The 13,136-nt window shown below is 50.0% G+C and overlaps 8 protein-coding genes across 8 annotated transcripts; 3 read left to right on the top strand and 5 right to left on the bottom strand.

Annotated features, from left to right (window-relative positions):
• Positions 1-15: 15 nt before the first annotated feature.
• N7483_008408 (WD40 repeat-like protein) lies at positions 16-725 on the bottom strand (the record flags this gene model as incomplete). The annotated part of the gene is made up of 3 exons (XM_057091835.1): positions 16-96; positions 159-454; positions 509-725. 3 exons carry the CDS (start codon positions 723-725, stop codon positions 16-18), a joined length of 594 nt encoding a protein of 197 aa, XP_056943009.1.
• A 46-nt stretch (positions 726-771) lies between these two features.
• N7483_008409 (Protein transport protein sec31) lies at positions 772-4,144 on the bottom strand (the record flags this gene model as incomplete). Its single annotated transcript, XM_057091836.1, has 4 exons — positions 772-1,263; positions 1,311-3,699; positions 3,757-3,873; positions 3,936-4,144. The coding sequence occupies 4 exons, from the start codon at positions 4,142-4,144 to the stop codon at positions 772-774; spliced, it is 3,207 nt and encodes a 1,068-aa protein (XP_056943010.1).
• Positions 4,145-4,601: 457 nt separating this feature from the next.
• N7483_008410 (RNA-binding protein) lies at positions 4,602-5,143 on the top strand (the record flags this gene model as incomplete). The annotated part of the gene is made up of 2 exons (XM_057091837.1): positions 4,602-4,922; positions 5,006-5,143. 2 exons carry the CDS (start codon positions 4,602-4,604, stop codon positions 5,141-5,143), a joined length of 459 nt encoding a protein of 152 aa, XP_056943011.1.
• A 244-nt stretch (positions 5,144-5,387) lies between these two features.
• On the bottom strand, positions 5,388-6,036 carry N7483_008411 (uncharacterized protein; the record flags this gene model as incomplete). The annotated part of the gene is made up of 4 exons (XM_057091838.1): positions 5,388-5,487; positions 5,726-5,789; positions 5,896-5,911; positions 5,977-6,036. The coding sequence occupies 4 exons, from the start codon at positions 6,034-6,036 to the stop codon at positions 5,388-5,390; spliced, it is 240 nt and encodes a 79-aa protein (XP_056943012.1).
• Positions 6,037-6,327: 291 nt separating this feature from the next.
• On the top strand, positions 6,328-6,989 carry N7483_008412 (cytochrome c oxidase subunit VIb; the record flags this gene model as incomplete). Its single annotated transcript, XM_057091839.1, has 5 exons — positions 6,328-6,394; positions 6,593-6,623; positions 6,687-6,768; positions 6,823-6,886; positions 6,955-6,989. 5 exons carry the CDS (start codon positions 6,328-6,330, stop codon positions 6,987-6,989), a joined length of 279 nt encoding a protein of 92 aa, XP_056943013.1.
• A 765-nt stretch (positions 6,990-7,754) lies between these two features.
• On the bottom strand, positions 7,755-8,618 carry N7483_008413 (uncharacterized protein; the record flags this gene model as incomplete). Its single annotated transcript, XM_057091840.1, has 2 exons — positions 7,755-8,450; positions 8,559-8,618. The coding sequence occupies 2 exons, from the start codon at positions 8,616-8,618 to the stop codon at positions 7,755-7,757; spliced, it is 756 nt and encodes a 251-aa protein (XP_056943014.1).
• A 1,611-nt stretch (positions 8,619-10,229) lies between these two features.
• Positions 10,230-11,771, top strand: N7483_008414 (phenylalanine--tRNA ligase; the record flags this gene model as incomplete). Its single annotated transcript, XM_057091841.1, has 1 exon — positions 10,230-11,771. One exon carries the CDS (start codon positions 10,230-10,232, stop codon positions 11,769-11,771), a length of 1,542 nt encoding a protein of 513 aa, XP_056943015.1.
• A 482-nt stretch (positions 11,772-12,253) lies between these two features.
• Positions 12,254-13,116, bottom strand: grpE (mitochondrial nucleotide exchange factor MGE1; the record flags this gene model as incomplete). Its single annotated transcript, XM_057091842.1, has 3 exons — positions 12,254-12,286; positions 12,356-12,781; positions 12,853-13,116. 3 exons carry the CDS (start codon positions 13,114-13,116, stop codon positions 12,254-12,256), a joined length of 723 nt encoding a protein of 240 aa, XP_056943016.1.
• Between the last annotated feature and the right edge of the window lie 20 nt (positions 13,117-13,136).

Consider the following 13,136-nt stretch of genomic DNA (forward strand, 5'->3'; position numbering starts at 1 on the left):
AGACCTACTGACCTGTTACAGAATTTGTGACTGAGAAGGAGTTTCTTCGGCTCTCCAGGTGGCTGAACACATCTGGATCAGATACTTGACTCCGATCTGTAGCCATTTTGTTAGATTGATGAAAGATCGTGATTCAAGATTGAGAGGTTTCTGCTTACCTGCAAGCTGCTATATTCATCGTTGTTGTTGACCAGAAGATCGCTGTGGATCTTGGTAGCAACATCGTATCTGCGAGCTTCAACGGCTTGAGCTAAGCCGACCAGCTTTGACACGGTCTCTGGCTTGAAAGTCTCGTTGTTGAGGCGATCGAAGATTTCATTCAAAGAGCTCGCAGATCGCTGAGTCTGCTTCTTGAACTTCTCTGGCGCACGAGGCTCAAGGAATTGGATTTTAGGGTTAAGGATCTCGTAGATGGGCATAGCGTTCGGGGGGATATGTGAACGGTCGCCGGCAGCTAAGAACTAGATTAGAAGGTATTCCAAGAAAGCAGAAAATGATTATTACTTACGATACTTGGATGCCGCTGGTGGAGGAGGGGCAGCCGCCTGGGATTGAGCAAGACCTGGGCGAGCACCTTGAGGTGGCGGCGGAACCTGGGCCCGAGGTGGTGGTGGAACAGCAGCAGCCGGGGGAGGAGGAGCAGACGCGTAAGGGTTTGGTGGCGGGGGTTGAGCAGCTGCTATAGGGGCGTACGGAGAGGCACCAGCCTGGGGAGGAGGGGCCATTGGGCCTCGGCCCTGCAGTTGTGGGTTCGCAGCCTGGGCTACCGGGCTAGGGGGCATACCGGTTTGATGGAGGTGGCATGCTCGGAGGGGCATTGTAAGGCGAGGGTCCCCGAGGAATAGACGCAGGAGGGGCCATGTGAGACACGGGCGGTGATCCAGGGAGGGAGGCATATGGATTGACCGGGGGAGGCGGGGAAGGACCAGGAGCAACATTTGAGGCCAAGGGCGATGTTACACGCTGGGGAAGAGCACCAGCCTTAGGTGGAGGGGGCACAGATGGTGCGCGTGGGCCACCCGCCGGCGGAGGACCCTGAGCGAAAAGAGGAGACTGGTTGGGGAATGGAGAGCTGATGGCAGCGGGAGCAGCAGCTGGGGTACCGCGACGAGAGACAGGCTTAGCAAAGCCCTCTGGCAGGTCATTCCATGCAGGGAGTCCAGTGGCAGTTGTGTAGGTGGTGATGGTGTTGGCAGGCGACTGGTTAGAGGCACGCGGGGGAGGCGGCACACCAGTAACTGCAGGCTGTGCACCAAATGCGGGCTGTGCACCAAATTGCGCTTGTGGGGCGTAAGCTGCAGGCTTCACACCCTGGGATGGCTGATAGCCTGCAGGCGTGTAACCACTGCCACCGGAAATTGCAGCATAGGGGTTAGTCGGCTGCGATGGGGCGGCAGCTGGGGGGGGGCATATGGGTTAATCGGTGCCTGGACAGCAGGAGCTGCGCTTGGAGGAGCATAGGCATTGATCGGTGACTGAGTAGGAGCGTAAGCATTCTGCGCAGCAACAGCAGGAGCAGCAGCAGGGGTGAATGTTTGTTGAGGAGAGTAAACATTCGGCTGCTGGGGAAGGGGCTTGAAGCTGGCCCTTGAGGTGGCAGCAGCCTGAGCCTTCTGTGGAGCTTGTCTCATGGCGAGTCTAATGCGGTTACGAGCCACCTCGGCTTCGGGGTGCTTCTCAGGAACAAGATCGAGGTACTTCTGAGCAACTTGGAGACGGCCGTGGGTAGCCACAACGTCTGCATACTCAATGTACTTCTCATACAGGGTTCCCAAGCGCCAGTCTGAATCCTTGGTTCGTTCAGTGTCCTGGAAGTTTGTGACCTGTCGGAAGATAGTAACCTTCTCGATCAGGCCTTGCAACGCACGGACGTGAATGGAGAAGGTAGAGCTGCTCGCATCACTCTCGATACCCGTCTGCTCGTTCTCTCGCAACTCCTCAACCCAAATAGCTACGACCTTCTCCAGCTTGGAACCAGCAAGGTAACAGAATGAAGCATCCTTGCGAGCGCTCTTGTCATCTGTGGCCTGAACCTGCTCTTCAAGACGGTCTCCGAGGGCGTCACAAAGATCAGGGAACTCCTTCTGGTCAGCGAAGGTGCACAACGCCGCCATAACCTCCTTCCAGTTGGAGAGATCAGCATTGTGGACAACATCCCACAGGTTCTTGCCCACAATGGAAGCAAGCAGGCGCATGTAGTTGGGACCACCGGTCTGCTTAGAGAAATAGTATTCCTGAGCCTTTTCAATGCACTTCTGACCACCGCAAATAGCGATCATGAAGGCATCAGACATACGGTCCTCTTGGAGGGCGACATCAAGAGCCTTGTCAAATTCACCGAGCAGCAATGACCGAGTGATCTTCTGCTCAGCTTCGCTTTCCGAGCCATTGAAGATTTGGAACGGGTTATTGGTCCGGGCACCCTTGGATGCAGCGAGATCTGACAGGAAGTCACTGTCAGGGGTAGCATCAAACATAGACTGAAGACGCTTGTGCTTCTTTACTGAGGATTTGGGCTTTTCGATAGCACCGTTGGTCTCCTCGTCCTCCTTCTTGTCCAATCCAAGCTTAGACAGGGTGTCGGCAACCTCGTCAGTAGACTGATCCTGGAAACCTAGGTACTCCACAAGGCCCTTGCGAGGGTTCTCAGAGAGCAGAGCCTCGATGACCTTCCAATCAGCCTTCTCCTCCTCATTTGAGGCACCGGAGGCACGGGTCTCGCAGAGAGTTCGAAGATCACCCTCCTTGAGAGCAGTCTCGAAGCTCTCGGTAGCATTGCCAACACTTTCATCAACCTCAAATGGAGTAATCTTAACCTTAGAAGCGCGCGAGCCCTTCTCAGAAAGACCAATGGAAACAACACGGCCGCCAAAACCAAATGAAGCACCACAGGGGCGCTCCATCCAACGTGGGGGCTTGGGAAGAGAGAACTTAGAGATCTGGGGCTGAGTCTGAGCCTTAGCGAAGAAGTCCTCGCCATCGAGAGTCTGGTTGTGGTCATCAATGGCCTGTGCACTGTCTGTCTTGGTGTTTTGAAGCGTCTGGATAGAAATCTTTCCGTCGAATGAGGCGGTCGCGAAGAAGTTGGGGTTATGAGGGTTCCAGCGTGTCTGGAAGGTCCAGTTGGTGACAACGGGGAATTCACCGTAGGCCTCACCGGTTTGCGGGTTCCAGCAAATGTTACGGTTATCCTTACCGGAGGAAAGGAGAAGGTCCGGGTCGTGGTCACACCAAGAGAGCGAAAGAACACCGGATTCGTGGCCCTTCAAAGTGCGTTCGGGGGCGTGAGAGTTGCGCAGATCCCATACATAGATCATAGGATCATCCGCCAAAGGAGTGGAGGTAATCAGCTTGGTAGGTCTCTCGGGGTCCCAGGCGACTGCGCTGACAGCCTTACGGCCGATGTTGTTGAGAGTCAAGCTCTCCTTCTTGGTCTTGACATCCCACACAGTCACAAATCCAGCACTGCTACCAGTGACCAGGATGTGAGCAACCTTCTTGTTCCAATCCAAGCACTCAATATCATCTGTTCGGGCCGCATTGTTGCCCAATCGGAAGGGGTTCTCGAGGTTGTTCAGATCGGAGAGGAAGAGCTCGCCTTTCGCGCCACCGGTGGCCAGGAGGTTGGAGTGCTTAGGGTTGAATTGAAGAGCCTTGATGGCGCCAGAGTGCTTCGAGGTTCTCGACATCAAGGAATCACTTGAGACCAGTTAGCGACAATTATCCCTTTCCAGGAGCCCTAGACACTTCACCCACCTTGATCCCGCAAGTAGCTTATCGGCACTCCACAGATCCAATGAACCATTCTCCAGACCACCTGCAATAACACCGCGACTTGTGTCGTCATACTCAGCCCATGCGAGGTCATTGAAGCTAAGCAGTCATAATCATTAGCAAGAAACTCATATCTCAAATGCAAAACAGTTGTATCATACCCAGCATCGGTCTCGATCTTAGCTAGCGGTTGAAGCTCCTCGCTAGCGTCCTGGCGATCTAAACCAAGATCCCAAAGCTCAAGACAAGTCTTGTTAGAGAAATCAACGTCGACGGCACCCGCCCGGGTTCCTGTGGCCATCAATGGAGATGCCGCACCAGGAGACCAGGCAAAGGTGGCCGTCCTTGGGATTTCCCGCAGACGGACCATGATGACGGTATGTGGGTGGATGTGGTTTGGGGGAGTTAATTAAATTTTTAAAAAAGAATAACAGAAATTCAAATGGTCATCCAATGAAGATCAGTAAGTCCAAATCCCACCCCTGTACATAAATTGGGACAACGGGGGGTGCGATGCTCTACAAGTCAACACCAAGTGGCCTCCTGGACTCTTGGAGGGACCGGGGAACCCGCGCTAAACCCAATTAGGCACTCGCCAAAACACACCCCCGATGCTTGTCGCACGTGATATCAGTACTCTCTGCAATGCGACGCCGAGTCTAGAGCTCACCCTCCTTGCGATTATCTACAATAAACCGAATAGTTCCCCATCCGTTCTTTTACAAGCTGCATACTTTCTTACTGGGATAATTCACATACCCGATCCGGTTCGAAACAACAGAAATTTTCTTTTCTACAGGACTAGACTTGAAATTCTTCACGACATCATGAGTGAAAGCACCCGCCTCAAGAGCACCATTTACGTTGGTGGCCTCGATCAGGCCGTCTCCACCCACACCCTGGCTGAGGCCTTTGTACCCTTTGGAGAGGTTGTCGAAATTTCACTTCCAAAGCCAGACCAGCCCAACTCAGGCGATTCTCATCGGGGTTTCGGATATGTTGAATTTGACCTCCCCCAAGATGCGAAAGAAGCTATCGACAACATGGATGGAAGTGAACTTTACGGTCGGACTATTAAGGTTGCAGCCGCGAAGCCGCAGAAGGATGCCAATGAGGGGCTAGGCAGCAAGACTGCTATCTGGGAGCAGGTACGTGGGATTCTACGAAGATCCTGAATTCTTTGTTGCTGTCGCATTGGTCGCAGTTATACTAATTGGATATGTTTCTACAGGAGGGTTATCTGGCCAAATACGCTGTCAGCGAAGAGGATCGCCAAGCAGCTGAAGAGGCCCGAGAGGCAGGCAACCGGCCGCAGGATCCAATGCAAGGTCTGGAACAGCTCGATGTTGCTGGCCCAAAGCCTGAGTGATGTACACAATAAAGGCCATGACGATTATGAACCACGAACGACAGTACTATTTGCCGAAAAACAAACCAACGGTCACTGCGAAGCCGAAACTATGTACACACGCTCCGGGACCGAGCACGGGCACGTCTTAATTTTGACCACTATTTTTTCTGGACTTCCAATTGTTTCAAACAATACAGGCGGACAAGAATTCAAGGAAAATTGGAATCGCATTCACAGAGCTCAAAAGGACACGGTGGTACATTTAGTGCTCACGGCTCTCGGGGCTGTTGCGGTAGAGACGCAGAGTCTTGTCGGTCATGAGCTTCTTGGTGCTGGCGTAGAAGGCGGCACCGAGGGCGACACTGCGGGGAGAAATGGGTTAGTTGTGGAAACAGAAGGATGGAGTGGTATCGATAATAATTCAATCGGAGCGAAATCAAAAGCGATGGGTATAGGAAAAGTTGTGCATAGTTTGGCAGATTCAACCGGGGAAGTCGGATTAGATATAACATACCCAAGGACGATACCTAAATTTCAAAGAATCATTAGTAACGTGTTTTAAGGCTTCATGAAGGTCCGGATATCATAGGGTACACATACCGAGAGGAATCAACTCTGGGGGGGCACTTCTTGATCATGCGCAGACGCTGGGAGATGGTGTGGGCTATTCAAATGCAATCAGTACAGCCGAACCTTAAGGTAAACTCTCACTTCAGCCACATGGCTCAATGCCCAGTGCCTCCACGAGAGTGTGGTGTTGGAAAGCATACCGCTGTGAGCCTCCTTCTGCAAACAGGAGTTAGTATTAACCGACAACCCGATCGTATGATCCCGAGGGACAAGAGACTTACAGGGGCGGGGTTGAAGAAAGCGCGCGAAGGCTGCATACGGAAAGCCTGAGTAGGGTACATGTTGAGAGAGGGGGGGAGGGTTGGTAGGTATATAAGACCAAGAGAAGTGGGAGAGGAGGTTGGAGTCGAGCTTTCCAAGAGCGTCGTTCTGAGTGGCTCGGGTGTTTTGGGAAAAGCGAGACTCTCAGTGGCTCTCGCTTGACCGCCCGCGGTCATACCCGGCACTTCACAGCTTCGATCACCCAACGTCTCTCGTTCTCTTGATCCTCTCCCACCACTCTCCTCTCTCTTTACCCCCGTTTAAACCGTTGAATCTTTTGTGTTCTTCAATCGAAGCTACACATTGCCAAAATGGGTGCCATTCCTGAGTTCGACCCCGAGGAGCCTCAAGAGACCAAGCCCTTCAAGTTCGTGACTGGTAAGTCCCAAATCACCCCCCTCTCCGTGGTTACAGGAGTAATCTCTTCAACTTGGAGTCAATTGCTAATATCAATGCAGCTGGTACGTATATAATCGATTTCCTTCCACTTTGAACGATTGGCGGGACACCATGAAATGGGTATCTCCGATTGGCCGGGGGACATCATAAGATTGACATTTTTCGATGCGACTACAGGTTACGATGCTCGTTTCCCTCAGATGAACCAGTGCGTCACCTTACCTCCTGATAATATCACGAAGATATCTTTCTAATTTTTTGCCTTTTTCAGAACCAAGCACTGCTGGCAAAACTATGTCGACTACTACAAGTGTGTCGAGGCTAAGGGTGATGACTTCCGCCCATGCCGTCAGGTACTTCTACCAACTCTATTTCTCTCGACGATTTATTTCTAACATCTCAATCAGTTCTACCACGCCTTCCGTGCTCTCTGCCCTAAGGCTTGGACCGACCGCTGGGACGGTCAGCGTGGTACGTCACCAAACCCGACCCTAGAAATCTCTTGTTCTACGCATACTAATCGCATATACCATTCACAGAGGCTGGCAACTTCCCCGCTCAGCTTGACCGGTAAATAACCAATTAAAGTTTTGAGTTGGTTATTGGGCTTTCGAATTTTTGTGTATCGACAACTACCAATGTACTCTACCTGGTCTTGCGGGAATACATTTCCTTTCTTACTGATTCAGTTCATCCGGTTTTTCAGAAAGGGTGTATATAAACTCGCCGTTTCGCAAAGAGATTGTTTTTTACTGGTTATTACAATTCTTTCATGACGTAAATTTTGAAAACATTGCTATGGTAGTAAGTAGTCGGATCCAAGGCCGAAGATGCCACAGTGAGGACTCGAGCTTAGTAGCTCTTTGATAAGAGTCAAACTTGTTCTTTTGGTCTGAACTAGTACTCTTGGAAATACTTAATGGGAAGAAAATAGCTTCAATGTTCCTCGCGGAAATAATCTGGATGCGATTCAGGTATATCTCTATGTCTATATCGTTCTAGTCTAGAAAGAAGCACAGCTTTCAATGCACTCTATGTGCAAAGGAAATGCCGCACCAAATCAGCAGGCCGCTGCCCACTGCAGTAAGGACATTCCAAGAGGAATGTAAGATATGTACAAGCTGAAGGTGCTCGTGAATCACAGTTGCTCCACCCAAAACAATTGGCAGAAGAAAACAGAAAAAAAACTCTTAAATGGGGTCATATATGACGAAAGATGAGAAAAAATGATGCAAACAATAGAGGGTCTCAAAAATGGAAATAAAGCAAAAGGCAAAAAAGAAAAACGAACAAACCTGGAGAGGATATAACCTCCATAGATTGCAACTGAAATCACATTTTAGATACCCTGCAACCTCCTGTAGAGCTTCTTGTGCTCTTCAAGGAAGATAAAGGTCGCAATAGTATGAGGGCCGAGACGAATGAAGCTGGGGACCCAACCACGGAAAGTCCAGCCCAGGCCTTCTTTGCGACAAATGTCACGAAGCAAGCCAGCGATGCTGTGGCCACGACTCTCAGCAGGAGAGGCAGTCATGATGCGAGTCTTAATAACATCCACAGGACTACAGACAGTGGTAGCCACAAATCCAGCCATAAATGAGGCTGTGAAGTGAGTGCCAAGGTTATCCTTCATGCCGGCCTTTTCGATGCACATTTTCTTGAAGGTATCATAAGATGCCAGCTGGGAGGCAGTCATAAGCACCGCGCGAGTTGAGTTTGGCCAGACACCACGGAACAAGGCACCGAAGCCCTCTGTGCGGGTCATCTGTACAAGACCATGGAAGGCGTGACGGTAGTTGCGGCGTTGCTCGATTGGCAAAGCGGCGTCCGATTGCATGCGAACGTTAAGCACATCGGCGGGGTTACCAGCGAATCCACCAATGAAACCTGAAATGCAGGATATTCCGAGAAGAGTGAGGAGACCTGGAGGTGCGGTAGGATCTTGGGAGTTCTTCATGACGCGGTTTTTGAGTTCTTCATAGATACCGAAGCGAGTAGTGGAATAAGTTATCTGGCGTAGGAGTGCGGCGGAGAGCTATATTGTAGAAACACAATTGATCTCTGGTTAGCTTCATTCTTGATCTGTATAAGGTGGATCGTCAGGGTCCCCATTCGAGGTGGACCCGCGCATGCTAATACTTACACCATTGTATAATCCAGTGACTCCATTATGTCTCACGATGTGTCCAAATGTGCCCACCATTGTCTTTGGCGCATCGGGCGCCCGTGTTTGTAATCGAACCTAGAATGCGACGAAAATTCCATGATCAGCGACGGAGCGATAAGAAGGCATGGGCGATTTCACGGTCTCGGCCTGAACTCCGGGGGGCGTAGGAAAATACCTTAACTACGGTGGCGCGAAGAGTCAGTACCAATGTCATAGAAGCAGTCGCAAGGAAATCATACCTAAATCTAAAGGGTGTGTCACACCCGCCGCAAAACATGATGCTGAACCTCCAAACCAAAAGGGATAGTGCACTTTCTTTGATTTGGACTGCGGGAGTGTCGATGTCGAGACTGACGCCACCCGTGAATGGGCAGGAGCCAACATCTTTCCAGTGTCTGCCATAGCCAGTTTCTTGAGAAACCTTGGACGACACTTGTGGGAAATAACGTTGGAGTAAAGGAGATTGTGGGAATAACCCAGGTGACAAAGGGATTTATTTGTGTAAGAGAATCAGCATTTTCTCTTGACCGTGAACCTATTTGACGTAATTTTGGATCTCAAATACCAACGGACACAAATCAGGTCGCCGAAGCCACTCTCGGCAGCCCCAGCCGACGGAGTCTTATGCCCAATCACATTGTGCGCCTTTATGGATCCTGGGCTCTTATACCAATCACACTCTCGGTTTTGCCTCCCCCCGGTGAATCTCCCCCCTGTAAGGAAGATACATGACCATGAGGGTGATCATTAAAAACAAAAGATCATGAACTACAATCATTCGGAGGCAAAATGTAGACTCCGAGAGATATACACGTCATTTATATTCGAGCATTTAAATCATATTGACCAATTATTTTGTTATCTCAGTTAAAATAGTAGAATGATCAATATCCTTGGTGCGGATATCCTCGGTGCAATTGCGGATGTTGAGCGGACGTAAGGATAAGATTACCGAGGGACGAGGGGCTCCAAGTTTTCCCCTCCATGAGATAATCAGTGGAGTAATACGTTAAGTGGGTGTAGGAATAGTCTACAGTCATGCTAGTATATTCACATCTTCAAAATCATTAAAAGTACAGGTACTAGTCACCTGGTAGTTTGATCACATGTCCACCAGTTGACGTAGTTGGGGCTGTACATGTAGTATGATGTCGATGCACTCACAACCTGCAAGGATCAATGTAGATAATACTAGTAAGATGCAATTGATCTTTATATGTAAAGTTATCAGCTTCTTACTAGTAGTATATATTCATCCTGGATATACCTACTAGAACTTGAAGCTAACTTACTAGTAGTAGTAAGACAATTTGTTCTGCCGGTCAATGCTTGACCAGTACCTACCTATATATCACCACTAACCTTGGAATACAGCTGTCCAAATTTAGTTTTATCTGAGAGGTGCTAGTAATCCGATCAAAGGTTTGAATTTGAAAATGAACCCCGAGTCCTCAATCAAAAAGTGCCAATCAAAACTAAAATCCTAAATAACTTGAAATGAGACCAAATACTATTGTGATCCAACTACATTGATCTGAAGATTATACCTCGGCGACTCATTTCCCCGATCCGGACATGTTTTCCACCCCGAAGTACAAGCATTAGTGCCAGCTACCCAAGTGCTTCAAGTTCCAATCACAAATCCTCATGAGGTTACTCGCAACCGGAAGAGCCCTGCGTGCCAGCAGCGGCAGATGGTCCATTCCTGCCGCTCGCTCCAGATTCTCAATTACTCGTGCCTACCCTCTCCACCCCATCCCGGCCAGCTCAAGAACCTGGAGCTCAACGGCAGCTCTCAGAGTAGCAGATAGTAACCAAGGCAAACCATCGTCGCAAACAAAATCCACTCTCCAAATCCAAGGCGACTCCCACACTACCGACCAATGGACAAATACCACTGATCAGATCCTTTCCCACGTGGGCCGACGTCTCTACTTGGACGAGAACCACCCTCTAGCGATCACGCGCAAGCTCATCGAGAGTCAATTCTCCGCGCCAGTCTTCGGAAACTATTTCGAGAAGAACCCCGTCGTCACAACTCGACAGAACTTCGATGTTCTCGGATTCCCATTGGACCACCCAGGTCGCAGTCGCACAGATACCTACTATGTTAACGACAAGACCGTCCTGCGCACACATACAAGCGCCCACCAGCAAGCGTATTTCCAGCAAATCAATCGCAATGAGCAGACTCGACCGGAGGAAGTCGGATACACTGTGATCGCAGATGTCTACCGTCGTGATGCCATTGACCGGAGCCACTACCCTGTCTTCCACCAGATGGAGGGTGCGATGCTCTGGAAGCGCCCGGATAACAACCCCCTCGCCAGCTCCGCGGAAACTGCTGCGCGGATTAAGGCGGATGTGGAGTTAATACCCAAGCATGATGTTGTTGTTGAGGATCCGAACCCTACAATTCATGCTCAGCGGAACCCGCTGCAGGCTGAGCACCACAGTGAAGAGGAGGTGGAGGCTATCGCGCAGCATCTGAAACGATCGTTGGAGCGTATGGTTATTAAGGTCTTTACCGAAGGAAGCAAGGCTGCTGCTGCTAGTGCTGGCGGTGCCGAGCCCGAGCCATTGAAGGTGCGCTGGGTTGAGGCTTATTTCCCCTTCACAAGTCCCTCATGGGAGCTTGAGGTCTTCTGGCAGGGTGACTGGCTGGAGATTCTGGGATGTGGTGTCATTAAGCAGGATCTGTTGATTAACTCCGATGTGCCTAACCGGGTTGGTTGGGCCTTTGGATTGGGTATTGAGCGTATCGCCATGCTTCTGTTCAACATCCCTGATATCCGGCTCTTTTGGTCTAAGGATGAGCGCTTCTTGTCCCAGTTCCGTGCTGGAACAGTCACTCGCTTTGAGCCTTTCTCAAAACATCCGGCTTGCTATAAAGATGTCGCTTTCTGGCTTCCACCTGCTGCTGTCACTGGAGGCAGCAGTGCTGCTGGTGGAGGTGTGCCTTTCCATGAGAATGATGTTATGGAACTCGTTCGTGGAATTGGTGGTGACCTTGTCGAGGATGTTTCGTGCATTGACGAGTTCACTCACCCCAAGACTGGTCGCAAGAGCATGTGCTACCGTATTAACTACCGTAGCTTGGAGCGCACTTTGACGAACGAAGAGACCAATGAGATGCATGAGAAGGTTCGGAGCAAGTTGGTTGGGGACTTGGGTGTTGAGCTGAGATGATCGGAAGTCATTCTCTTGTACTATTATGAATCTGTTCTATATCACTGTAAAATGTGTACAATATCAATCTTCAATCTCTCGATTGAAGTTTAACAACATGCTTGCTAGTGCTGATGGCCTCTACCTACCACATAAGCAGTTATCTTAAGAATTATACAGAGAAGTAAATTGAGATCGAGGAATCATTGCCTCTAGATGCTGGTGTATTATACAAAAAAGTGAGGAGAGAGTTATCAGAACACAGATTGTGCAGAAAGAAAAGGGACAAACCACCCTAACACAAGACAATCCAGACGCCTCCAGTCACATGCAACAAAAGTGTATCATACAGACCCCAAAGAGAAGCAGATATCAAGGAAGTAAAAGTTTTCCGGACCCAACAGCCAGCAGAATCCAAATGCCAATCCTATCGTGATCATGACGTATGATATATGGTACAGAGAGAAGGAAAAAGGAAAAGGAGATTATAATAGAGGATAAATTTAGGCGTTCTTGACGACACCGACCTTGGCAGCCTAAGAAGAAAAAGTAAAGATTAGCAAAAATTCTATACCGCAATGCGATTTCGGAAGAGAAGAACATACCCGAAGAACCCGTCCGTTCAGGCGGAAACCCTTGCTCTGGGTGTACATAACATCACCATCCTGCAGATCGGCGGAAGGAGCCATAAAGGTAGCCTCGTGCAGGTTAGGATCGAACTTCTGAGTCTGGCCATCAACCTTCTCAGAAGGATCGAAGCGCTCAAGGCCGTGTTTTGTGAGAGTGTTCAAGAGGATGTTCTCAGTCATCTTAAGACCAGCAACGAGCTCGTGCAGAGCCTTGTTCTCCTCGGTCTGAGCAGCAGTGAGCTGATCCGCGGGCACGGCCAGCAGCGCGCGGTCGAAGTTGTCAATGCTCTCCAGAAGGTCCTTGGCGAAGCGCTGAATAGCGAAGTTACGGGCACCATCCATGTCGCGCTTAGTGCGCTCCTGGAGGTTACGGAATTCGGCGACAGAGCGAAGGTACTTGTCCTAATAAACAGAAAAAATAAAACGTATTAGCTATGCAAAGACCAGGTAATGAGATGAATGACGTTGATTACCTTCAGATCAAGAATTTGCTTGTCCTTCTCCTCGAGCTGCTTCTGAACGGAGTCCTCGGCATTTTCGGCGGACTCGGCCTCCTTGGGAGCTTCCTTCTCAGTAGAGTAGAAGCGGGAGAAGGGCTGAGCAAATGGGCGAACAGCGGGCAGACGTGTTTGCAACTGTGATGTCCGGCGGACGGCCAATGAAGCTGATGTGGAAGAAGAAGCAGTCAGAGCTGACCGGGCAGCCTGGACTTGTCTGAGGATGGATCGTTGGAACATTATGAAAAGGTAGAGAAAGG

This window comes from Penicillium malachiteum, assembly GCF_028827825.1.
Source record: "Penicillium malachiteum strain IBT 17515 chromosome Unknown utg000004l:1.0-4883003.0:1.0-4884900.0, whole genome shotgun sequence".
In the NCBI taxonomy this organism is placed as follows: Eukaryota; Fungi; Ascomycota; class Eurotiomycetes; order Eurotiales; family Aspergillaceae; genus Penicillium; species Penicillium malachiteum.